We start from the raw sequence: 26,439 nt of genomic DNA on the forward strand, positions 1-26,439 counted from the left end.
TTCAGTGTCCATTAGTGCCGCCTATAAGTGCTCATCAGTGCCACATCTCAGTGCCACCTATCAGTGCCTATCAGTGTGCATATTAGTGCCTCCTCATCAGTGCCCATAGGTGCCACCTCATCATTGCCCATCAGTGAAGCCTATCAGTGCCCATCAGTGCCGCCTCATCAGCGCACATCAGTGAAGGAGATAAATTACTTATTTACAAAATTTACTGACAGAAAAGCTTTTTTTTTCAAAATTTTCTGTCTTTTTTCTTTTTTTTTGTAAAAAATAAAAAACCCAGCGGTGATTAAATACCACCAAAAGGAAGCTATCTGTGTGAAAGAAATGATAAAAATTTCATTTGGGTAAAGTGTAGCATGACCGCGCAATTCTCATCCAAAGTGTGACAGCGCTAAAAGCTGAAAATTGGCCTGGGCAGGAAGGGGGTGAAAGTGGCTTGTATTGAAGTAGTTAAAGGAGCCCTGGCTCTGCAAGTTCAGCAAAGTCAAGTCACTCAGTATAAGATACGAGCAGTGGCTCTCATAAATCTTGGATACATCTCCTTGTATGATTGTAAAAGAGAGAGCTCCAGACTACTGATGTAGGCTCTCTTTTTCGGTTCCTAAAGACAGAGTGGACAGAAATGATCTGACTACTCAGAAGGTCTGAGTAGTGGCCTACGGAATGGCACAGTGTTTATGACCATGTGCTGTCTTGCCGCAAAATGCTTTTCTCTGATGTTCATTGATGGACACAGATCTCCATTATTCAGAACCATAGGGTTATATTGCTCCCCACAGGCAAAAAAAAGACTTAGCTATGCCTATGGACAGCCCTAGGTGGTATACATCCCCTCTCTGCTGTAGGCCCTCAGTTTAGTAACAAGCAGTATCAGAAGTATTAAATCTCCATAGAGGGGTGGGTGCTGTGTCCGTCAAGAGAAATGGATTTTACGGTAAGTACAAAAATCCCATTTTCTTATTCGTTCCTTGACAGACACAGCTCTACATTATTCAGAACCATAGGGTTGTCCCCAAGCAGTGCCAAACATGGGTGGGACTACAAAAAATGCTAAGGCTAAACACAATAGCCAACCAGGTAACAGGAGCTCGACAAAAAAACAACCGGATCCCAATCTGAACAATACACCCCCAAAGAGAGAACAGACACTCTGGCTGCAAGGCTTTGCAGGCTGCTGTTTAAAGGAAGCATCCGCAGATGCCAACACATCCACTTTGTAGAATTGAATGAAAGTGTATACCAATGACCAAGAAGCCGCCTTGCAAACCTGCGCCACTAATGCACAATGAAGGAAGGCCCAAGAAACACTAAGCAGCACAGTAGAGTGTGCCGTGACAGGGAAATGAGGAACTTGACCCTTGAAAGACCAGGCCTGAGTTACCGTCTTTCTGAGCCGTCTGAAATGGTCATAGAAGAAGTGGACAGCCCTTTTCCTGGCCCATCCATGATCACAAACCTTGAGTCTGACCTCCGAAAGGACTCCGTGGCTGCCAGTTACACCCGAATCACCTGAACCACATCCAAGGCATGCAAAGTAAATTCCTTAGGGTGTTTGGGCCTGGGACACAGGGAAGGCAACACAATGTCTTTATTCAAATGGAAATCAGAGACTACCTTAGGAAGGAACGATGGACATGAACGAAGAACCACCTTATCTTTGTGGACCATCAAGTAGGGGGTACAACAAGATAATGCCGTCAACTTTGACAACCTGCAAGCCGAGGTGATAGCCACCAAAAAGGCCTTCTTATGGGAAAGCATAAGCAGGGGGATCTCCTGCATATTTTCAAAGGAAGGCACCAGGTTCAGATTCCACAGTGGTGGAGGAGACCGCATCGGGGGAGTCAGATGTCGAACCCCTTGAATAAAAGTAAAAACCAGGGAGTGTGTGGCCAGGGGGCACTGAAAGAAGACCGCCAAGGCTGACACCTGGCCCTTGATGGTACTCAAGGCCAATATCTGCTCGACACCTCGTTGGTCAAAATCCGAGCCACTGAAAAGAAAAAAAACGAGGCTGAACTCCAATAGACTTACACCACGAAATGTACGCTTTCCACGTACGATGGGGGATCTTCATAGAGGTAGATTTCCTAGTCTTCGGCAGTGTCGGAACACCGACCCAGGTCAATCTCTATCCTTCAGCACCTGGCTTTCAACAGCCAGGCCGTCAAAGCCAGTGACTGTAAAGCAGGGAGGAAGATTGGCCCTTGGGACAGTAGATCCTCCCTGAGAGGCAGTTTTCAGGAGACGTCGGTGAAGACTGAGAGGAGGAAAGGTGTAGATCAGATGATAATGGCCCCACGGCCAGAGCGTCTGTGGCATCCGCATGAGGATCCTGTGACCTTGCCACAAATCTCAGAACCTTTCTATTAAGCCAGGACGCAAACAAGTCCACCTCGGGGGTGCCCCACCAGAGACATTTCAAATGAAACATGTCCGGGTGAAAGGACCACTCCCCTTGGTCCAACGCCTGTCGACTGAGATAGTCCTCCTTCCAGTTTTCTACTCCTGGAATGTTGGTGGCTAAGAGGGCCGGAACAAAGCGTATTGCCCACCTTAGCATGCTGGCTACTTCCAGGGCTGCCAACACACTCTTTGTTCTGCCCTGGAACACTTTGGTGAAGATCCGAGGAGCAGAGGTGAGACCAAAAGGGTATTGCAATGAACTGATAATGCTCCTCTCCCACAGCAAAATGGAGGAAACGCTGGAGTCGGGCAAATATTGGAATACAGTGGGTACGGAAAGTATTCAGACCCCCTTAAATTTTTCACTCTTTGTTATATTGCAGCCATTTGCTAAAATCATTTAAGTTAATTCTTCTTCCTCATGAATGTACACACAGCTCCCCATATTGACGGAAAAACACAGAATGGTTGACATTGTTGCAGATTTATTAAAAAAGAAAAACTGAAATATCACATGGTCCTAAGTATTCAGACCCTTTGCTGTGACACTCATATATTTAACTCAGGTGCTTTCCATTTCTTCTGATCATCCTTGAGATGGTTCTACACCTTCATTTGAGTACAGCTGTGTTTGATTATACTGATTGGACTTGATTAAGAAAGCCACACACCTGTCTATATAAGACCTTCCCGATCACAATGCATGTCAAAGCAAATGAGAATCATGAGGTCAAAGGAACTGCCTGAAGAGCTCAGAGACAGAATTGTAGCAAGGCACAGATCTGGCCAAGGTTACAAAAAGATTTCTGCTGCACTTAAGGTTCCTAAGAGCACAGTGGCCTCCATAATCCTCAAATGGAAGACGTTTGGGATGACCAGAACCCTTCCTAGAGCTGGCCGTCCGGCCAAACTGAGCTATCGGGGGAGAAGAGCCTTGGTGAGAGAGGTAAAGAAGAACCCAAAGATCACTGTGGCTGAGCTCCAGAGATGCAGTCAGGAGAGGGAGAAAGTTGTAGAAAGTCAACCATCACTGCAGCCCTCCACCAGTCTGGGCTTTATGGCAGAGTGGCCCGACGGAAGCCTCTCCTCAGTGTAAGACACATGAAAGCCCGCATGGAGTTTGCTAAAAAACACCTGAAGGACTCCAAGATGGTGAGAAATAAGATTCTCTGGTCTGATGAGACCAAAATAGAACTTTTTGGCCTTAATTCTAAGCGGTATGTGTGGAGAAAACCAGGCACTGCTCATCACCTGTCCAATACAGTCCCAACAGTGAAGCATGGTGGTGGCAGCATCATGCTGTGGGGGTGTTTTTCAGCTGCAGGGACAGGATGACTGGTTGCAATCGAGGGAAAGATGAATGCGGCCAAGTACAGGGATATCCTGGACAAAAACCTTCTCCAGAGTGCTCTGGACCTCAGACTGGGCCGAAGGTTTACCTTCCAACAAGACAATGACCCTAAGCACACAGCTAAAATAACGAAGGAGTGGCTTCACAACAACTCCGTGACTGTTCTTGAATGGCCCAGCCAGAGCCCTGACTTAAACCCAATTGAGCATCTCTGGAGAGACCTAAAAATGGCTGTCCACCAACGTTTACCATCCAACCTGACAGAACTGGAGAGGATCTGCAAGGAGGAATGGCAGAGGATCCCCAAATCCAGGTGTGAAAGACTTGTTGCATCTTTCCCAAAAAGACTCCTGGCTGTATTAGATCAAAAGGGGGCTTCTACTAAATACTGAGCAAAGGGTCTGAATACTTAGGACCATGTAATATTTCAGTTTTTCTTTTTTAATAAATCTGCAACAATGTCGACAATTCTGTGTTTTTCTGTCAGTATGGGGTGCTATGTGTACATTCATGAGGAAGAAGAATGAACTTAAATGATTTTAGCAAATGGCTGCAATATAACAAAGAGTGAAACATTTAAGGGGGTCTGAATACTTTCCGTACCCACTGTATGCAGGTAAGCATCCTTGATGTCGATAGAAGCAAGAAAGTCACCCTGATAAAGGGATGCCATCACCGTGCCAATAGACTCCATTCTGAATTTCTGTACCTGCACAAAGCAGCTCAGGACCTGAGGCCCAGAATTGGACGTACCTTGCCTCCCTTCTTTGGGACAGTGAGCAGGCTTGAATAAAAACCCTGAAACCATTCCGAACTGGAACCAGGACAATCACATCCTGAAGAAACAGGTCTTGGGCCGCCCCTAAGACAGCTTGCCATAGGTCTGGGGACAGGTGCAGATTGGAAGGGAAGGACCCCTCCAGAGGGCAGAAACTTGTAACCGGACAAAAGGACATCCCCCCACTCTAGGCACAAGTGAGGGTGCACCTTCAAACTAAAGGAGCCTTGTCTGCGGGTCCAGAGAATCCCGCTCTCGGCTTGCCAGACCAGGGATGTTTGGAACCTTCCTAGGAGGACTGGAAAGGTATTAAATCCTGGTTAGTGGACCCTGAGGGCAAAAAAACTTCTTGTGAGCTGAGAAAGACGAGCCGAGAAAGACGGCAACATTTGCAATGAGATTCTTTCCCCTTCCCAGACTGTGGAAGAAAGGTACTCTTCTCTCCTGTGAGACTCTAAATGATGTCATCCAGGGTAGCCCCAAACAGGGGATTGTCTTGAAAGGGTAAATCAGTCAGTCACTTAAGCCAAAATACACGCCTAAACACCACTGCCAAAACAGATAGCTTAGAAATCAGGAGAGCCACATCTAAAGAGGCATCGCAGACAAACTGCAGCCCCTGGACCAGGTGGTTCACCAACTCAGCAACGGCAGGGGGAACCTGCTCACCTTCCAGGTCCTGGCACAAAAGCTTAGCCCACTCAGTTAGTGTTTGTGACACCAGGGCAATGGCCATGACTGGCCTAGTCACTGAGCCAGCAATAGTGAACATATTGCGGGCCACAGCCTCCGCCTTCCTGTCAGCTGGATCTTGAAAAGCCAGAGATTCCTCTACCAGAATCATGGTTGCCTTGTTAAACCTGGAGATGGGGGTCCACCACTGGGGGAACAGTCCACTTCTTGAGTAGTGACTCCTCAAAGGGGTACCTCACAGCAAAGTATTTAGGAACCACAAAGGGGCTTTTTGGATGTTCCCTTTCTATATAGACAAATTTGTCAAAATAGGAGGGATAAGGAAACAATTTTACCGTGTGAAATGGTTTGTGAGTGTCAAAAAGGGACGGCCACCTCCGCAGCCACATCAGTTGCATCCTCTATCTGCAAAGTCTCCTGCATGGATGTAATCATTTTATCGACCATCACCTCCCAAGTGCAGCTACAACTGTGGAGGTATCATCCTCACTACACTGCAGAGTGGGCCACATCTGCCGAGAGAGCCAGAGTCAGGGTCTGACGAAAGATGAGGCAGGGAAGGGAGGGGGGCGCTACAGGGAAACACAAAAAAACCCAGAGGGGACAGCCGACTGAGGCCCCGCAAAGGGGGTGCCAACTGAGGGCACGTACAGGGGGCGCTCACTGATGCCCCTCCAAAGAGGCCCACAGAGGAGGCTTAAAAAAGAGCCCCCCTTAATTGGGGCTGCCCGCCGTGATGCAAGTAGTCCCACAGGCAGAATCCCCCTAATGTCCCACAGCCCCGCTTGGGAGGGCGCCCTACAGCATAATGGTGGCTACAGCTGCCGAGACCCGGACCACTCCCCACAGCACTGTGCCTTTAAAGGAGCTACCACCCAGGAAGTACCCGTGCCCCACACCGTCCAAGAAGGGATGGAAGGGGCCATCTACTTAATAATCCAGTGTGCATGTGGATGTCTGCGAATATCTATGACAGGGACTATAGGCAACCTGGTCATATGTGTCCCTGTGAGACGTTTTACTCGCTGGCCGCCCCGTTCCAGGATGAGGCCTTTCGCGCACATCTGCTGGCCAGACTAGGGGGACCACTGGAACTAGATATCCAGCCTGTCGCCCATTCTGGCAGTTGATTGTAGATTTCGCAAGAATAAAAACAGGAGAAAAAATGCCAGTAAAAAGAAAAAAGTGCCAGGACCAGAGATCCCGGCAGGCAACTAGGCCCTTACTCTTGGCTAGGCAGAAAAAAACTAAAGACCTGTAGAAGAGAGAAGGGATTGAATACCACCTCGGACTGCCCAAAGGCGTAGCGATTTTTTTCTGCCTAGTGTTCTACTCCTGTAGCGGGCAAAATAATATAAGCATGAAATTACCATTTGAATGAATACAAATATGATGGGCATCAGATGGATATTTCACCGAGGAGATGCAATAGGCCTAATCTGCCTTGGATAACTCCTAGGATAGTGGCGTTTGCACTTAAAGTGCTTCTAACTAATTGATGCATGTAAATATTTCCCTTTTCTGATTGTACTATTACCAGCTCAGGAGTTAAAAAATTCCCTGAAATTGTGATTCTCCAGAAAGAGATAGACAGAATAGCGTATTCACTAACTACTAATATCTATGGAATGTTGCAATTACATAGGCCTGAAACTTGAAATTTTTATGATGGTTAGAAGAGGCAGACTAGGATGTGTATTGTCCTGTTAATGGGATTTACAATGGGATAAATCAAAAGGTTATCTGTTTTCCATGCTTCGTTTTGATGTTAGTTAATAGGGTTAAGAGGCTCTGCTGTGTCCTACTAATTTACTGATAATGGTGGTTGGAATGCAGCTAAAAGCTTGTGAGTTGTAGAAGCTGCCCTCATGGGATTACAGAAAGAGGATCACTCATATTATTTGTCTCCTATTCTAAAAATGTCACGTCTGGCCTATGAATCCTGACAAACATGGCTGCCCTCTGTCCTCTCACACAGTCCACATTATCATCACAAAGACCAAACAGCAGTCTGACACAGCTGGGCTATAGAGGCTTGGTGCCCATGAAACACCCACCAATGGGCACGTAAAAGCACAGGAAGAGATTTATTTTTGAGAATGTAGGCTCTTGCAGTCAAATTTTGTATCCATTGTGTAATGGTGGACTTTTTACCAGGGTATCCCTTGCAAGGTCCAGAGAAAAAGACAAAGAGGGAATTCGTCCATCTGATTGGAACAGTGGCCTTAAGGTATACTCTTATGGCCCTGACTACATCCAGGCAATGTAGACATATTTTCCTTTGAGTGCTTAGGAACAGAGAGCATAAGGATGGGAGGACAATTTCCTCATTGAGGTGGAATGCTGAGACCAATTTTGAAAGATGGTGTGGTCTTGGGTGTAATACAACCTTGTCATTTTGAAGTAGGAGGAATGCTTATTACAGGGGTTGCGGGTTCAGAAACACATTTGGCAAAGGTTATGGTGACCAAAAAGGCTACTTTGCATGAAGTCACAGTCTCAGAATACCCTCTATCTTTAACACCTGGGTTCAAGCCAGAGATAGCAGATCTGGCCTTTTTTTGGGGGGGAAGAGAGCATCAGTCGTCTGCTAGAAACCTCAGTATGTCAACAGAGCACTGTGCTGTGTACTAGGCTCTTCTGAGCCAATTAGGTGCAATTAGAACCACTGTTTTCATCTCCTGCACTGTTTTGAGCAGATGAGGTAGAATCCAGCTGGGGGGGGGGGGGGGTTGAGGGCTGGAACTGAGCTAGAGGATCCCTGCTTCTGTTGAATATGGAGGCTAGGAAGTCCACTTCCAGAATCCTCAATTTTAGGCATATCAGAGATATCTGGACGAAGAGCCCATTCCCCTTGATCCAGGCATTGGATAATGCATTTACCAGTGGCCCATTTCTGGGCTGTTGACCGCAGAGATTGCAGGACAGTAAGTTTCTGTCCAAGAGACGATCTGGTTCTCTTCTTTCAAGGCAGCCGGACTTCTGGTGCCCTTTTGATGGTTGATGTAGGAAACCGTCATGGCGTGGTCTGACTGGACTCAGATTGGTATTTCCTGAGAAGGGGGTTCCAGTGCTGCAGGGCTAACCTGACTGCTCTGAGCTCCAAGATGTTGATAGGGAGCTTGTCTTCTCTCAATAGTCATATTTGTTGGACCTTTAAGGATAGGAACAATCCTCACTAGCCTGAGAGACTTACGTCTGTTTTGATAACTTTCCAGTTATAGGGAAGGAAGAACTGCTAGAGCTAGAGTGGTGAACCATCAAGAGAGGGAGCTCCTTGCTCGGCTGGAATGGAGCATTAGCAAATGGAGAGAAGATGTCTGTTTTTTTCAGGATGACAAGATATCCTGTCAGAGAGGTCATGAATGGAATTGGGTGAATGGTACTGCTTTGAAGAAGGTGAGGCTATAATTAGCCCTAGAATTTTCATGGAGAATCTCAATGTGGATCTCATGTATTGAGCATGGGCTCTTATTGAAAGAACTTTTTCTGGTAGAAAGACATTTGTTTGGAATTTGTCAAGAACTACACTCAATATTGCAGTCAAAGGGAAGACTGGAGAGCAGATTTGTTAAAATTAATCACCCAGCAAAAGGCCTGGGACATCTGAATTGTCTTGTTGACATTTTCTGATAGCTGGAGGGAGTCCTTCAGAAGAAGGTTGTCTATGTAGCCTGTAAAACTGATGTTGTGAGTTCTGAGAAAACAAGCAAAGGTGCTACGACCATTATGAACACTTCAAGAGCAAAATACAGACCAAAGAGCAGTGTTAGCAACTGGAAGTTGTTGTCTGTAAAAATAAAGTTCAGAAAGCATTGATGAGGTGGGTACAATGGGAATATGTAAGCCCACAAATGCCATGTATATGGTCTCAGAGATGCAATAACTGACTCTGCAGATTCTATGCAAAATGTTAGAATTTGAAGAAATGAGTTGAGGGATTTTGAATCCAGAATAGTTGGTCTTTAGTACTGTGAACAAGTTTGAATAGAATCCTGTAAACCTGACTTTTCACAGTACTGATACAATGACCCCCTAGAACAAGAGGTGGTTTGAGGCATGTTTTTGAAATCTAATAAACAAGGCCTATAAAGACATGGATGAGCGAGTCTGGGTTGAAGGAACTTGAGTCCTGACCTCAACCTGATAGAACACCATTGATGAATACAGAGTGGGGACCCTTCTCTCCAACATCAGTGCCTGACCTCACAAATGCGCTTCTGAAAAAATGGTCAGACATTCCCATAACACACACCTAAACCTTGTGGACAGCCTTCCCAGAACAGTTGAAGCTGTTATAGCGAACACTAAGACTAAGACTGGGATGCCATTAAAGTTTATGTGCTGGTAAAGGTACTTTTGGTAATATAGAGTGTATATACTGTATATATATATATATATATATACACACACACACACACATATATCTGATTCTAGTTGAACAACTGGAGAAAGAACAGTAGTATGACATTTTTGGGTCTTGGATGATGATGTATGTATTAGGACCATAATCTGTCCAATAAATCGAGACATAGATGCAGAAAATTCTGCTTTAGTCAAATAGGCTGCATGTTGTGTACCTGAACTAGAGGTGGAATCAGATGCTGAGACCAGTGTCAGAGCCAGTTCTTGCTCTGATGCAAGGGACATATCATCACTCTGAAGTTGAGTTTGGCAGAGTGAATGCTAATGTGTGATTTTGCATTGACTCCCTTCGGCTTGATCTCCACTATAGATACAAATTAGGGTATTTCATTGTGGAGTACCTACAGAATATGGTGCAGGAGTGTTCATAAGGAGTACACAGTAACCCAGAGTAGATTGTTCTGTAATGAATTCTTGTGGCGACAAGGCATGAGAAAACACCTTAAAAGGGATCTAAAGGGTGTTAAAGAAATTTTGACCAGTTATATGATGTAATTCCTGGTCATCCACCTGAGACCAAGCTCTGAGCAATTGAATTTTAGTGATAAACTTGAAAAGTTTACACTGTGAGTACATTCCAAAAATAGCCCCATTTTTTTTAGTAATGGTCAAAGATACAGGATGACCCTGTTTTTCCTTTCCACAAAACTTGATTGTAAATAGTCCAGGCTTTGCCGATCACAATGGACAATCCCCTGAAGGAGTGTTCAGATACTGGGTTCCAAGTGGTGAACCATGGCCCTGGACCTGTATAACACCCTGCAACTAACTCAACACATTGCATCAAGTGCCAAGGTGACCGCCCATTCAGGATCCAGTGCCCAAAGCAACATTACAGGCCACCTGCACAGCATGGGGTCCAGGTACAGCTCCCAAGGTTTTGCGGAGGGTGCTCTGATCTGGATACACTGGTTCTATGCTGGCTTCAGAAGACAGTTAAAGAGGAAGTAAACTCTCTCTTTTACTAAAAGAAGGCTTATTGTGCCGGACCTTCAGAGCCCGTGCCATAAACAGGCGGCTTCCGAGCACATGCGCGGGAGGGACGTTGTTGCAGCTCCAGGCACTCACAGCGCTGGAGCCCGGGAACCAGGAAGAAACATCAGGGAAGATGTCAGCCGTCTCAGCGGTGTGCAGGCACCACTGAGACAGCTTCGGTCTAAGGTAAGTATTTCATAATGGGCTAGTATGCGATGCATACTAGCTCATTATGCGTTTGTCTTACAGGTTTTTTTTTTCCCCAGGTTTACAACCACTTTAATATTTTATCTTCTGATTCTTCAGTCAAACCTTAAAGAAAAAATCATAAACGAAACAAGCAAGGGTGAATTTCTTCATGAAGGAAAAAAAAAAGGTCCATCCCCTTCGGGCATTATTGGAGCAATCAATGAAGGTACACAACTATGACCGGCTGTGTATGAATATTTTGCCTGTGTCCTGTATATTACATTTAAAATAATTGGATTTTTGTCTTACCATAAAATCCTTTTCTCTGAGTTCATTGACGGACTGCCCCCTACAGGAGTAGGACACTAGGCAGAAAAAAGTTTTGGTTACGCCTTTGGGCAGTACCAGGGGGGGTATAACCTCTCTCCCTGCTATAGGATGTCAGTTTTGTATCAAAGCAGTGTCAGAGAAAAAACACCTATCCAATATAGAGGGGCGGGTAATGCGTCCGTCAATGAATTTAGAGAAAAGGATTTTACGGTAAGACAAAAATCAAAATTTCTCTATTGCTCATTGATGGACGCAGTCTCTGATTTTCATATCAGTAGTGACGTCACAAAGCAGTGCCATAAAAATGAGGGGTGGGAACAGTAGAAAAATAATTGCCCAAGGCTAAACCATAGCCAACCAGGCAACATAGGACTCATCAGAACAAGACGAGACCCATCTGAAAAAAACATTAAACACCCTCAAGGGAGACTAAAAACACCCTTAAACACCCTTAAATGGCAGCCTGCAAAACTTTGCAGCCAAAAGAGGCATCTGCAGATGCCAGCACATCCACATTGTAAAAGTTTGTGAAAGTGACGACCAGGTAGCCGCCTTTCAAGCCTGAAGCACAGAATGCCTGATGGCGAAAAGCCCAGGAAGCACTAAGCGCCCGAGTAGAATGTGCCTTAACAGGGAAAGGTGGAACCTGACCCTTAATTGAATAAGCCTGCTTAGGCTTAGGACACAAAGAGGGTAACACGATGTCCTCATTTAAGTGAAAACTGGAAACCACCTTCGGAAGGAAGGACGGATCCAGACGAAGTACCACTTTATCCCTGTGAACCACCAGATAGGGAGAACGACAGGACAACGCCACCAATTCTGATACCCTGCGCACAGAAGTAATAGCCACCAAGAACGCCACCTTCTGTGATAGGGTAAGCAGAGGAATCCCCCAAATACTTTCAAAGGGAGGTTTCTGGAGAACCAACAGCACCAAATTAAGGTCCCAAGGTGGCAACGAAGGTCACACCGGAGGTGCCAAGTTATATAGTTATATAAAGCTACGCACCAGGGAATGGGTGGCCAGTGGCCTTTGGAAGAAAATTGCCAAGGCCGAAACCTGACCCTTGATAGTACTCAAGGCCAAATTTTGAAAGCCAAGATCCGAGCCCTCGAGTAAGAGTGAGGGGGAACCCCAAGAGGCTCACACCATGCAATATACGACTTTCAAGTACGATGATAGATCTTCCTAGAAGTCACTTTCCTTGCTTTAAGCAGAGTAGGAATCATTGAAGCAGACAAACCCCTGTCCTTCAGCACCTGGCTTTCAACAGCCAAGCCGTCAAAGCCAGCGACTTTAAAGCAGGATGGAAGATTGGTCCTTGAGACAGTAGATCCTCCCTGAGAGAAAGTCTCCAAGGAGGGTCTGCGACTAGCCTGACCAAGTCGGTGTACCAAGGCCAGTCCGGAACCACAAGAATGATCAGAATCCCTTCCGCCTTGATCCTGCGAAAAAGTCTTGGCAGCAACTTGAGAGGAAGAAAGGCATACATCAGCTGATACTGACCCCACTGGGCCACCAGCGCGTCCGTGGCGTCTGCCAGAGGGTCCCGGGAGTGGGCCACAAACCCTTGCACTTTTCTGTTGAACCAAGACGCCAACAGATCTACAACTGGAGTGCCCAAACGAAGGCACAACTGCTGGAACACCTCTGGATGTAGAGACCATTCCCCTTGATCCAAGGTCTGTCGACTGAGGAAATCCACCTGACAATTTTCCACTCTTGGAATGTGAAGAGCGGAGAGAGCTGGAACAAAGCGTTGCTCCCATCGGAGGATGCCGGCCACTTCCAAGGCCGCAAGGATACTTTTGGTGCCCCCTTGGTGATTGACATAAGCCACGGCTGTGGCAATGTCCAATTAAGTATGCACTGGACAACCTTGAAGGTACTCGGTCCAATGGACTAGGCAAAGCCTGATCGCTCTTAGTTCCAGTACATTTATCGGTAACCTGGATTCTTCCAGGGACCAGACTCCTTAAGCAGAAAACCTGCCGAGAATCCCTCCCAACCCGGACAGACAATCGTCCGTGGTGACAATTGTCCAATATATAGGAAGGAAGGATTTCCCTTGTTTGAGCATCAGGGACCGAAGCCACCAGATCAGGGACTCCCTTGTCACCTGGCTCAGCTGGATCTGATTGTCCAGAGAATTTGGATTCTTGTTCCATTTGAGAAGGATTTCCTTCTGGAGGATTCTTGTGTGGAATTGAGCGAAGGTGACCCCCTCGAAGGACGACACCATCAGTCCCAGAGCTCTCATACAGGTCCGAAGGTACGACACTTTTGCTGGACAGCAACAGCTGAATCGCAATCTTGGAGTTTTTCCGGAGGAAGAAACACCCTGTCTGCAGACGAGTCCACAGTCAAACCCAGATAGTCCAGTCTCATGGAAGGGGCCAGGGATAACTTCTGAAGGTTCAGAATCCACCCAAACTCCTCTAGAGTTCTCACGGTGATCTCCAAATTTGTCACCAGCACCGTAGAAGACTCTGTAAGGAGAAGATCGTCCAGGTAACACAGGACCAATATCCCCCGCTGTTGTAACTGCGCCAGGACCAGAGCCAACACCTTTGTGAAGACCGGAGGAGCAGAGGTGATACCAAAGGGTAATGCCACAAACTGATAGTGATCCTCTCCCACGGCAAAATGCAGAAACCGCTAATGTCCTGCACATATTGGGATGTGAAGGTAGGCATCTTTGATGTCTATGGAGTCCAGCAAATCTCCCTGATGTAGGGAAGCTACCGCCGTGCGAATGGATTCTATCTTGAATTTTTGAACTCGTACAAACCAATTCAATGCCTTTAGGTCCAGTATTGGACGCACCTTGCCTTCCTTCCTGGGGACCGTAAAAAGGTTTGAATAAAAGCCTTGAAAATGTTCCGCACACAGAACCGGAACTATTACTCTCTGTTGTACCAGGTCCTGTACCGCCCCAAAGAGAGCCTGTAAGCGATCCGGAAACAGTCTCACAATGGAAGGGGAAAACCTTACCGGTGGAAGGGATCAAAACTCGATCTTGAACCCGGACCGTATGACCTTGTGAACCAATTTGTCTTGTATCTGGGATAACCACAGGAACGGGAACCAGCAAAGACGTCCCCCCACCCCAGGTATGGGTGAGGGTGCACCTTCGGGCTGAAGGGGCCTTGTCCTCAGGTCTGGAGAAACTCGATTTTTGTTTGCCAGACCAGGGTCGCTTGGAACCACCCGAGGGGGCCTTGAAGAACTTTGCATTGTTGACTGACCCTGAGGGACGAAAAAAACATCTTATGTGCTGAAAAGGAGGGACCCCGTCTGCGACCCCTTGTTAGACTGTGGGAGAAAAGTACTATTAACCCCTGTGAGACCTTTGATAATGTTATCAAGGGTAGCCCCAAACAGGTGATCACCTTGAAAAGGCAGATCAGTCAAGGCCTTCTTTGAGGTCTGATCCGCAGACCAACACTTTAGCCAACCACAGAGGATCACTGCCAAAATGGGAGCCGCATCCAGCGCAGTATCACAAACAAATTGCAGCCCCTGCACCAGCTGGTCCAACAGCTCCTCAAAGGCAGGAGGAAGATGTTTCCCCTGCAGGTTACGGCATAATAACTTAGCCCATTCAGTCAATTTTTGCAAGACAAGTGCAGACCCCGCCAGGGAGTACATATTGGGGGCCACAGACTCTGCCTTTCTATCCGCTGGATCCTTGGTATCATGGTAGCTTTATTCAGTCTAGAGACCGGAGGATCCACCGTAGATGGCACAGTCCACTTCTTTATAAGGGACTCCTCAAAGGGGTAGCGTCTAGTAATTCGCTTATGCACCCCAGGGGAACGCTTTGGGCGGTCTCATTCTTTTATGACCATGTTGTCAAAATACGCGGGAAATGGGAAAACCTCTGCGGCTCTGGATGGCTTGTGAGTGCCAATCGTAACCTGGGCCTCATTCGCAGTCGCAGCTACATCCTCCATTTTTTGGGTCTCATGCACAGATACAACCAGTGCGTCCACCAGTGCCTTTTCTTGCGCGGTGGCGTAGGTAGAGATTTCATTCTCACTGTCAGAGGAGACAGGGCGTGAGGTAGTAGACCCGGCAGGGAGACCCGCATCAGCGGTGGCTGAATCAGACTCAGAATCTGACACATCAGATGAGGCAGGGGTAGGCGGAGGGCGTTTTTTGGCACCTTGCCCTTTAAAGGCTACCTCCACCTGGGACACAAACGATTTCAGGACTGCTGAAAGTGCATCTATGGACAGCTGGGATCCGGAGGGCTCTGAGGCCGCCTCCTTTTCTTCTTTTATCAAAACGTTCCACCGTGCTACAGCACCCCCAGGAGGTAGGGCAGAGCGCATTTGAGACCCCCAGCAGAGAGAGAGAGAGACCCCCCCCAGACTCACCACCCTTAGAAATCGACTGCAAAATGGCCATCGAGTGTATCAATATGGACACTGAATCTTGCAGAGCACATGGGCTACAAGAAAATGGCGGCCCTGTGCGGCCTGTGGAGCTACTGCGGACCCTCATGGAGACCCTCCAGCCCCCTGGACGGGATCGACAGAAAGGGGGGCCCTGGGTGTGACAAGTAAACCCCCCCCGCACGATTGTTTATCCAATGCCAGCGGTGGCATTGGACCATCCGACCATCCTAGGGAGGGGACCACGTCCATCCCAAAATCCGCCAGGGGAAGAGGGGGGGAGGAACATTTACTCACCATACCAGGAACAGGCGGGTGCCATCTCCTGAAAGAACCCCTCTTCGCCGAAGTGGGGGGGCTGCCGGCCATTAGGAACGCTGCGACTAAATGTCTCGTATACAACCTGGTGAGACATTTAACTAGGGGGGCCAGTCTCCGCCCAGTGGGACTATGTCGCGGCCGACCTAGCGCGGAGCTGGGGTCTGTGCGCACACACTGGTCGGCTCCGGTGACCACTGGATCTATATATCCAGCCCGTCGCCCAGATCCGGCATAGTTGCTTGTAGAATTTCACAGGAGAAAAAAAAAATACAGAGAAAAGATAACTAGAGAAAAACCTTTGCCAGGACCAGAGATCCCAGCAAGCAACTAGCTTCTTACTCCTGACTAGGCAGATTAAAACTGACATCCTATAGCAGGGAGAGAGGGTATACCCCCTGGCACTGCCCATAGGTGTAGCCAGAACTTTTTTCTGCCTAGTGTCCTACTCCTGTAGAGGGCAGTATATCCCTACTGATATGAAGATCAAAGACTGTGTCCGTCAATAAACGATAGAGAAATTAGGATTTTATATTGAGTAGGTAGCCCTCACAAAGTCATTAGAATCAGCATTTCACCAGTTTATGAATGGCTTCAATATTGCATGCAGATCTCTAATTTGTGAGTTGTAGGATTCTCAGCAAACTGGCCAAATGTATATGTATATGTATGACATATCAGAATCAAATTGCTTATCACTCATACCCACTGGTACAATTTAATCATTTTGTAAATTCTTCTCTGCTTGCCAGGGTTGCCAATGACCCCGTTATGCTTGCACATAGATTACTTTGACATTTAAACTATAAAGGGTTTTCTGGCTTATTAAATCCAAGTAATACAGTGACAGACTATAATTATCAATATAACTTGTATACCATATATATTGTGGGGATAATGTACTATAGGAATAAAGACTGTTCACTTAGCAAAGTGAATGCATGCGTTAAAAGTGAACATTAATTTAGCTTAGTAAATGAGGCAAAACAGTGTCCACTTCGATCATTTAATCACATGCAAGAACAAATCCTGCTTTTAATTTCCCTATCACATGACTGGTTCTTAAAGGTGGACAGAGATTCACCTTATTTACATTGACTTTGCTAGATGGACAGCCTTATTAGGTGGACAGTTTTACTTCTTCTTATTGCACCACATACCTCCGATCATTTTGGCTGATGAATCCCTCATTCAAACGTTCCACAAAATTAGCTAGCATGGAACTTGCATCATTAGCAAAATCCAAATCCCGAATCTCAGATACAGGTACAGAAACAATAGCGAATGCTTCCTTATCTTCTTTTGTGGGACAGGTACCCAGCTAAACAAAACAAAAAAAATATAGGTAATGATAGAATTGGACTGTGTGAAGAACAACAAGGTAGTAGACACTATGACAAAATGTTTAGAATGATTTAAAAACTTTTAAAGGTAACTGTTGGGGCAAAATATGATAGCTACCATTAATAGCTTGGGTATTAAAAGTGTAAAGTCCAAGGGTGTCATCTTTTACCTTATATCAGAGTCTAGTAAGTCACTAAACTGGGGCAAGTATATACTACATTTGGTACTTTATGGTGGTTTGGTGAAGTGAAGTAGGGATAAGGATGATAGACCCTCACTTGCACCCTTAACCACTTGGGTACCAGCCTTTAATACCCCTTCATTATCAAAACATGATTAGGTTTCTAGTGCTGTTTTATTGGAAACAACATAAACACAGAGCCAGGAAAATACAGTGTAACCATGTTACACGCTCCAAACAAAATAAGGTGAAAGAACCACCCTTCTCCTGCGCTCAGAAAACGAGGCTTCCCGACTGCTCTTCCCACAGGATTTTGCAAAAGGGGTCTCGGATGGCTATGGTCTTGCTGCCCTAAAGGACTGGGGCAGTCCAACAGTACTGCAAACAAAAAACACAAAAAAAGGGCGCACCGACCTAGCGCATTATCCTCAATAATGGCTTTATTATTGTAACATAAAAAATGGCTACTCACAAACGCAGATGAAATCAATCATATCGGACTCAGAAAATTGAGTATCAGAAGTAGTCCATACGAATGTCCATTGTCCTATTAGGATGACGTCTAACGCGTTTCGAGGCATGTGCCTCTTCCTCAGAGCCACTAAGTCATCCTAATAGGACAATGGACATTCGTATGGACTACTTCTGACACTCAATTTTCTGAGTCTGATATGATTGATTTCATCTGCGTTTGTGAGTAGCCATTTTTTATGTTACAATAAAAAAGCCATTTTTGAGGATAATGCGCTAGTCGGTGCGCCCTTTTTTTGTGTTTTTTGTTTGTTAACCATCTTACACCCCTTTCTTGTCCAGGCCATTTTTCTTGCTGTGACAGTTTGACTGACAATTACTCATGAAATATTGCACCCAGATAAATTGATCAATTTTTGAGACTGATTCATTTCGGTGTTATTTAAAAAACACTGTGTTACTATACAAAGGATAAAAGACCAACGATTTAGAAAAAAAAAACATTCCCTTAATTTCTGTTAAAATAAAAATGCCAGGATAGTGCGATAACCCTCTAATGGCGCTTTTCCACTGCATGGAACCGTACCGGTTCGGCATGCTTTTGTGCTTTTCCACTGCGGTACCGCATGGTATAGGGTCGGAACGGTTCGGTACGGTACGGTATAGGTTTGCTTTTCCACTGCATGGAACCGAACGGTACGGCTCTGAAAAAACAGTACCTACTCGATTGTGGTTCCAACAGGTACCAAACTGGTACCATATCCCACAATCCTTTGCATGCAGTCACTACTAGCCACTGATTGGTCAGAGAATCACTCCCACCACGTTGTTATCCCACCCACTTAACTTTAGTACTACTTTAGTGGAAAAGCAAACCTATACCGTACCGTACCGAACCGTTCCGACACTATACCATGCGGTACCGCAGTGGAAAAGCAAACCGGGCCAAGCAGGGCCAAGTAGAGCCGAGCTGGTACTAGCCGGTACTTGCAGTGGAAAAGTGCCAAAAGTGACCATTTTTTTGGAAAGTAGACATCCTAAGGTGATCTCAGTTGTTACAAATTTTTTGAAAAATTCTGATTCGATGGAGGTAAAACGTGGAGTTTGGTAATGGTGCACTGGACACAAACAGGTCGCAATAGGGAGGAGAAAAATGTGTAAATGTACAGGTTGCAAAAAGTGTGAGCAAGGAGATGAAGAGGTTAATGTAGAGGTCACATATAGTGGGAGAATGGAGATGAAGGGGTTAATATAAAGATGTGTAAGATAAGGTAGGTTAATACACAGGCCACATAGGGAGACATGTAAAGACAGATGCATTGGGAGGGGGGGGGGGGTGTGAGTGGATTTACCTGATTTAACTTTACTTAATTGTGCTGTCATGATCTCTAACATGCTCAGGAATTAATGAATGAATCATTCATTTATTAGTTCCTTCGAAAGGAATTGGAGGGCTCCTAGATATGATCACCTCAAGGTACAGATTCACTCAGAATGGCTCTGTGCGTAGTGCCTGTGAACATAGCCGGGTGTCTGAGGATGCTTTGGTTTACTTGCATTAATGGGTGGAATGGCTGCATGATGTTGCATAATCCAATGTTGTTTTTAAACAGCCCTGGGTAAATAACCCCCCACCACTTCACAGTTTTTAAATGTACAGCGGTACAAAAGTAATTAACAGGTCAGCAGCCCTCATAATTTATGTCCTGACAGAAATAACCAAAATCCACAATTAACAGAAATAATCAAATTACCATGAGGCGTATTGGCCGTTCTTCATCAACATCTATAGGGACATTGGTGCTCTGAATCCAAGTGTTGGTGCACAGATGTCTTAATCTCACAAATGAGTTCCTAAGAAACAATTCAGAAAGTTAAACTCACTCAAGAAACAGAAAAGGACTAGATTGTGATCTTTTTTTTTTTTTTTATTTGATTATCTTACATTACTCAGCATGCACATGCATTGTTCAGAGCATATAATAAGACTGATTAAAGCTGGCCATAAATAGTTCAGTTTTTCATTCAGCCAGCCAAAAAATTGAATTGATTCCCCTATCCATACATTCAGGTTGATGCAGGAATCCTCCCCGCTGTATTTATAGTCTAACAGTGGGACTTCCCTGCAATCAGAATATAATGATCAGCCCTCCAGCTAATTGGCTGCATGCGGGGATCGAAGACAAATTTTTAAAAAAGCCAGTACATGAGAAGTCAATTGATAAATGGATGTCTCATGACTGGGGGTGGCCATAGAAGGATTGAAATTTATAAGTTCAGCAGGAATGGGATGAACTTAGATCCATGTATGGCCAGCTTTACTTACTGTTTGAGGATATCCACTCAATAAAGTGAGTGAAGATTCACTTAAATTATCGAATCATATGAAAAACAAATTCTCATTTATTTTCTTTTATTTGCACATGATTGAATTGACTGATTGCATTTTTAAAGGAAACACAGCAACTCCTCTAGTAAATCAACCCCAATGAAAGCATCCCATAAAAAGAATACATGGTGACATTGCACTTGTATTTCCTACCCATCTCAATTTTCATGGTAGGAGCAAAAATAATGCTTAGGATACACAATAAAAATATTTTGTTGATCGGCATAGGTATTTTATTTTGTTGATTGGATAGGCATAGGATTGTCAGCAATATTGATTGTGTACCTAACAAACAATAATATTATACATATGCAAACAAGCTTAGAGATTTTTTTTTCTGTACACTGGATAATACCCTGTTTCCCTGAAAATAGGCCCTACCCCGAAAATAAGACCTAGCATGATTTTCAGAGATGGCTGCAATATAAGCCCTACCCTGAAAATAAGCCCTATTAAAATCCTTGATCTCAGCCCCTCCGTCTGCAGTATTCAGATAGGGAAAGTAGAGCTCCAGAGGGTCGCATGAGTGCCCAGCAGTGCTGTAAATAAAGTATTTTCCACAATAAAATTACAAAAGGAGACACACTGCACATTACATAATATTTTTACAAAATCGATTACATAATTTTACAATGACTTTATCCAAGGTTTATTTTTGGGATTACAGAATGTAATAATTGCTGACTTCTGAGCGGAGAGGGGGAGAGAACTTTTTTTTAACATTTTATTTTTTTATAACAGGTTTTTTAGAACATAGAGAGGGCTAAATGACACAGCCCAAGCACTGTGCTGTCTATCATGCTTTAAAGGATCAGAATATTAATTTTAGCGTTACAATCACTTTAAGATCGTCATTGTACATACCGTAAATAAATAAGACATCCCCTGAAAATAAGCCCTAGTATGATTTTTGTAGCCAAAATGAATATAAGACCCTGTCGTATTTTCGGGGAAACATGGTAGTGGCTACAGGAACAGCTGAACACATAGCTTCAAATAATAAAAATGCTGTTCGAAATTCATTTTTCAGAAATGCTTTGAAACTATATTAGAACAGAAAGAACAGCTCAAATAAAAGTTAGTTCAAGCAATCCGACAGAAAAAAAAAATGAAATGTTTTGAGTAAATGTAAAATTGTAATATTAAAACCTTTGTTAAAAACACAGCAACACCATGCAGCATCCTAAAGCAACCAATTAGAAATCTGCATTTATATGTCTATATATATATATTATATAAAGTCATATGCACAGAGACCCTACTCAGATCTGAAAAGATCAGTATACTTTATCAAAAAAAGGGCTCACCTGATTGAATGTATATTAAATTGGTTGTTTAGGTGGAACCTTGTACTATATAGCTATCAGCAAATCTGAAAGTAGAACTGACCCAGGCTAAAGGCATGCAAATACTTACACCTTCATAACAAGCAGTAAATATGCTGTATTTTCTGGCGTATAAGACTACTTTTGAACCTCAAAAAAATCCCCAGAAATGGGGGGGTCGTCTTATACGCCGAGTATAATATCTCCAAGGTAACCTAAGTATAAGTATTACCGGTAGATGTAATCTCTCAAGACGCTGGCTGTGTGGGAATCCTGTACCGGTATACCGTATGGACCGTAGCTTCGGCTACACACAGTGTACCGCGATGAGCCAATCAGGGAGAGTGATGTATTCTATTATTGAATGCAAAGCCTGCTCAGATTGGCGGAGTAACATCAGCCCGCCTCTCTGACTCTGCCAATCCGAGCAGGTTTTGCATTCAATAATATAATACATCGCTCACTGTGATTGGCTCAGCGCGGTACACTGTGTGTAGCCGAAACTACGGTACATACGGTATACCGGTACAGGATTCCCACAAAGCCAGCGTCTTGAGATTACATCTACTGGTAATACTTAGGTACCTTGGAGATATTATGAGAGATTACATGTATTACAGTACTAGGGTACCTTGGAGATATATGAGAAATCTGATGTTTTTCAATGGTGTTGCCTTGCTTCGGAAGGGGGGTAGTCTTATAGGGCGAGTATAGCCCAAAACCTATTTTAACTTATAAATTAGGGGGGTCGTCTTATACGCCCAGTCGTCTTATACTCCGGAAAATACGGTAATTTAAAACAGGCCTTCCAAGACTTAAGGCCCGTACACACTTGACGGAAATCGGACGAAATATCCTCCGATTTTTCTCTCTCTTGCTTGGCGTTCATTACTGATTTCTTTTTTTTTGGGGATATTTTTTCATAGACTTCCGGGTCGTCAGCAACTTCAGATCATGCACGGACGTACTGCATACACATTAAACGAAAATTGGTCGTCTGGGGACGGACGATAAAAATTTTGGTGTTTGTCCCTCTGTTTTTTTTTCGTTGAAAATGTCGGCATCGGCTGCTGAAAGTAGTGTACACACTAGCCGAAAATCGTACGATTTTACCTCGGACGGGAATTTTCAGCAGATTTTCTACTAGTGTGTACCCCACTTTATGTCGTTTTAGGTACTAGGAAGTAACTCATTTGCACTTTTACTCTAAATCCCTGCATCCCCAACCTTCCCCAGAGGTGAGATCAAATGTGTACAGAAAGAGGGTGGAGAAAATTCTTCTACACTGCTTTTATTGTGAATTTTAAGGATAAAAAGCTACGCAGTGGCTCTAACTACAGAGGTCAGTGAGTGTTTGGTTTAAAATGTGTTTGCTGTTTGTTAGGAATATGTAAATATTTGAATGTCCATAGCCTGGACAGTGTGGCCACAGTACTTTTATTAGTAGAATGTAGAATCAGATTGCAACATGTGTGATTACATTTACAGCTAAAAGCTATTTTATGTTTGTTTGGTTTATTTGAGCTGCCTTTTCTTATTAATGTGGAACTTCACCTTTAAAATTGAACTCCTGGCACAAAAATCTTTATTTTAAATATATTCCTTAATACCCACCACAGAGATAAACCTACTTTGTGTGTACCAAGTGCCTTTGCAAACCCAGATATTACCATATAAAACTAGCAGTGACATCACCGCTGGGCTGCACATAACTAGTGCAGAGGACAGTGCTGTAGGAGTGATCCAACAGCCCCACCCTCTACAGGCTGCCTGCAACAAAACTAAAGGGGGGAGCAAATACAAAACCAGTCACCCTGCACAAGGAGAGAGAGTAGCGGTGACTGGTCTTTTTAGAGGAAGATCCTACACAGATGTAAATTTTCACATCTGGACGAAATACACAAAAGACACCAAGATCCAAGTAAGAATACAAACACATCTTTTAATTAGACAATATCTGCTTATCCTGGAGTTCAGATTTAAAGTGTTTGTTACCCCAGTATTGCATATTCCTGATATGTACCTGCTGTACCATGTACTTGTATGAAAAAGTATCCTGTTCTCTTTGTATTGCCCCCTTTGTGTGAAATCCCTGATTTTCTGCCAGTTCCTCTGCTTTTCTATTGAAAAATGACCACACTTAGCAGGGGAAGACAGAGTGGTCAGTTCTCTAGCTGTGCCGGAACTCAGACTGCTCTCCTCCAATGATAAGACTTCTCCTGACATGCCCCCCTGCACAGCTATTCACTGGGAAGATCAGTGTACTGTTGATTCTCCTCCCTCCAGCTTTTATGCAGCTGAGGACGAAGGGAGCAGAGGGAACCTGATCACTTATAAAAAGGGGGGGAAATGTATTTATAATGTCTTTTTTTTTATATCTATACACAAATGTTTTGCCTTTTATTTCAAATTTAAACGGAATTGGCTGTTTTACAAGGTGATCGTTTACAATATCTTTAAAGTCTAAGTTCCCATAATTCAAATGTTCTATTTGTAACATATAGTGTTTGCCATAAAAAAAAAAAAAAATGTAAGTCCCTACAGAGCCCACGCATGATTCCCTGACTGATCTAAGTTGTATTTTAAAAATAGGAGTGTGCAGCTGTGCATGTTCCTAGTTCTAAAATGATGCTGCTATAATTAGCGTGGTTCCCTTAACAGCCAATTATAACAATCGCATGGAGTCTGGACACAAAACAAACTTACCACTTTACCACCTAAAAAATGTATAAAAATTGTTTTGTGTAAAATAAACAAAATCCTTTTATCATTTTTGTCACCGTATAATAAAAAACATTAAAAAGTCGAATAAGTCCTTAACATCTTGCAGACTGTGTATTGCATAGAGTACCTTGAAAAAGTATTCATACCCCTTGAAATGTTCCACATTTTGCCATGTTACAACAAAAACATGAATGTAGTTTATTGGAATTTTATGTGATGGACCAACACAAAGTGGCACATAATTGTGAAGTGGAAGGAAAAAGACAATTGGTTTTCAACATTTTTTTCAAATAAATATCTGAAAAGTGTGGCGTGCATTTGTATACAGCCCCCCTGAATCAATACTTTGTAGAACCACCTTTCAATGTACTTAAAGCTGCAAGTCTTTTTGGGCGTCTCTACCAGCTTTGCACATCTTGAGAGTGAAATGTTTGCCAATTCTTCTTTGCAAAATAGCTCAAGCTCTGTCAGATTGGATGGAGAGTGTCTGTGAACAGCAATTTTCAAGTCTTGCCACGGATTCTAAATTGGATTTAGGTCTGGACTTTGACTGGGCCATTCTAACATATTATGCTTTAATCTACTGTAAATCATTCCATTGAAGTTCTAGCTGTATATTTAGGGTCAGTGTTCTGCTGGAATGTGAGCCTCCGCCCCAGTCTCAAGTCTTATGCAGACTCTAACAGGTTTTGTTCTAAATGGGATGCATAAATGGGGGCGCCTCCTTATATGGTTCCTCAAAAAATGTTAAAACCTATACTCGTTCTACACTACTCCCCAGGCTTGGAATGCTGGTCCAGTGGCTGCCAACGGCGGAGCACTACAGCTAAACTAATTGGTTGGTGTCCCATGGGCACCAGCAACATGTTAGTAATTTTATTAGCATTTTTTTTAACATTAAAACCTACTACGCTAATTTACACTCTCTGGCATTTATTAACTAACTTTTTGGAGTGAAAACGCCTTTGCAGGACGAAACGCGTCAGCTACGCTAGCCCCCATGCAGTCACGCTGTTCCAGCCGCGGCCAATCAATTGAATAACATGCCTGTATCAAGCAGCTACATGTGAGTTTTTTTAACCTTTTTTTATTAATAAAATCCGTACATACTTCACCATGTGCGCCCCCCATTTGTATTATTGGAGGTCATCCCCTTTGTACACCTGGAGTCCATTGAGGTCTACCGGTTCCATGGTCCTTGTCCGGAGGTTCTGTGGTTGTTCGGAGAGGAATTCTGGTGACTGATTTCGCACGCCTGTTTGACCTTCCGTAATAGGGGGTCCAACTATCTGGTAAGGGTACATCCTCTTTTTTGTGTGATCTCCGCCAAGAAACTTCCTTTGCAAGAATTTTGTTGGATCTGTGGCTACATTTTCAGCAATTGATTCCTTTTCCTCTATATGGACTTATGGACATTGGTTCACCTCTTTTCCTTTAGTTAGTTAATATATCTAGTGGCGCTGTACCATCTTCACATTGTCTTTTTGGTTTGATATACTTTGTACTAGCAGCCTTTTTAGCTCATTGTTCTCTGTGCGCAGCTTTCCTCCATTACTATCTGACAGACTTGACAGCCATCATAAAGCCTACTTTGCAGAAATGATCACTCAAGAGGAGTTCCTTAATCAGCCCAAATTATGGTTTCAGCAAGGCAGAGAGAAAACCTGACTGATATTCCAAGGAAGCATGTGGCTCTGTAATGGGGGTTTGATCTTTGAGACTGATTGAATAAAGGTTTTTACAACTGAGAGTAAAGCTGAAGGATTTTTAAGTAGGATGGATAGGTCTAAAACCTGTCGCCTAAGAGTGCTAAGAGCCAAATTTTGTTCAAGTCCAGGCTGCAGGAAAGCCAGAATGCACGGCACAGTCTCTGGGGTTGAAATGGCTGTTCACAACAGGTGAAAAAAGGATCTCCGGACATGGTTATAGATTTTTCTCAAAGTGTCTTTTCTAGCTTTGAGCAATGTGGGAATGACACAGTCAGACAGACCCCTTTCCTTCAAGAACTGGGCTTCAACAGCAATGCTATTAGTGCTAGTGATTGAGAAACATTGAGGTGCAGGGTAGCTTGAGACTGAAGATCTGGTCTGTTTGAGACGAGCTAGGAGCCGCCACCTAAAAGTTTGAGTG

General features: G+C 44.2%; 1 protein-coding gene across 1 annotated transcript in view; it reads right to left on the reverse strand.

The window, feature by feature from the left end:
- ITPR3 (inositol 1,4,5-trisphosphate receptor type 3) overlaps positions 1-26,439 on the reverse strand; it is a 544,698-nt gene that overhangs the window by 396,631 nt on the left and 121,628 nt on the right. Inside the window, exons 12-13 of the mRNA XM_082246986.1 lie at positions 19,626-19,725; positions 17,036-17,196 (exon numbers count right to left, since the gene is read on the reverse strand). Coding sequence (XP_082103112.1) covers positions 17,036-17,196; positions 19,626-19,725 — 261 coding nt within the window. The remainder of the gene's footprint in view (positions 1-17,035; positions 17,197-19,625; positions 19,726-26,439) is intronic.

This window comes from Pelophylax lessonae, assembly GCF_965119305.1.
Source record: "Pelophylax lessonae genome assembly, chromosome: 2".
NCBI lineage: Eukaryota > Metazoa > Chordata > Amphibia > Anura > Ranidae > Pelophylax > Pelophylax lessonae.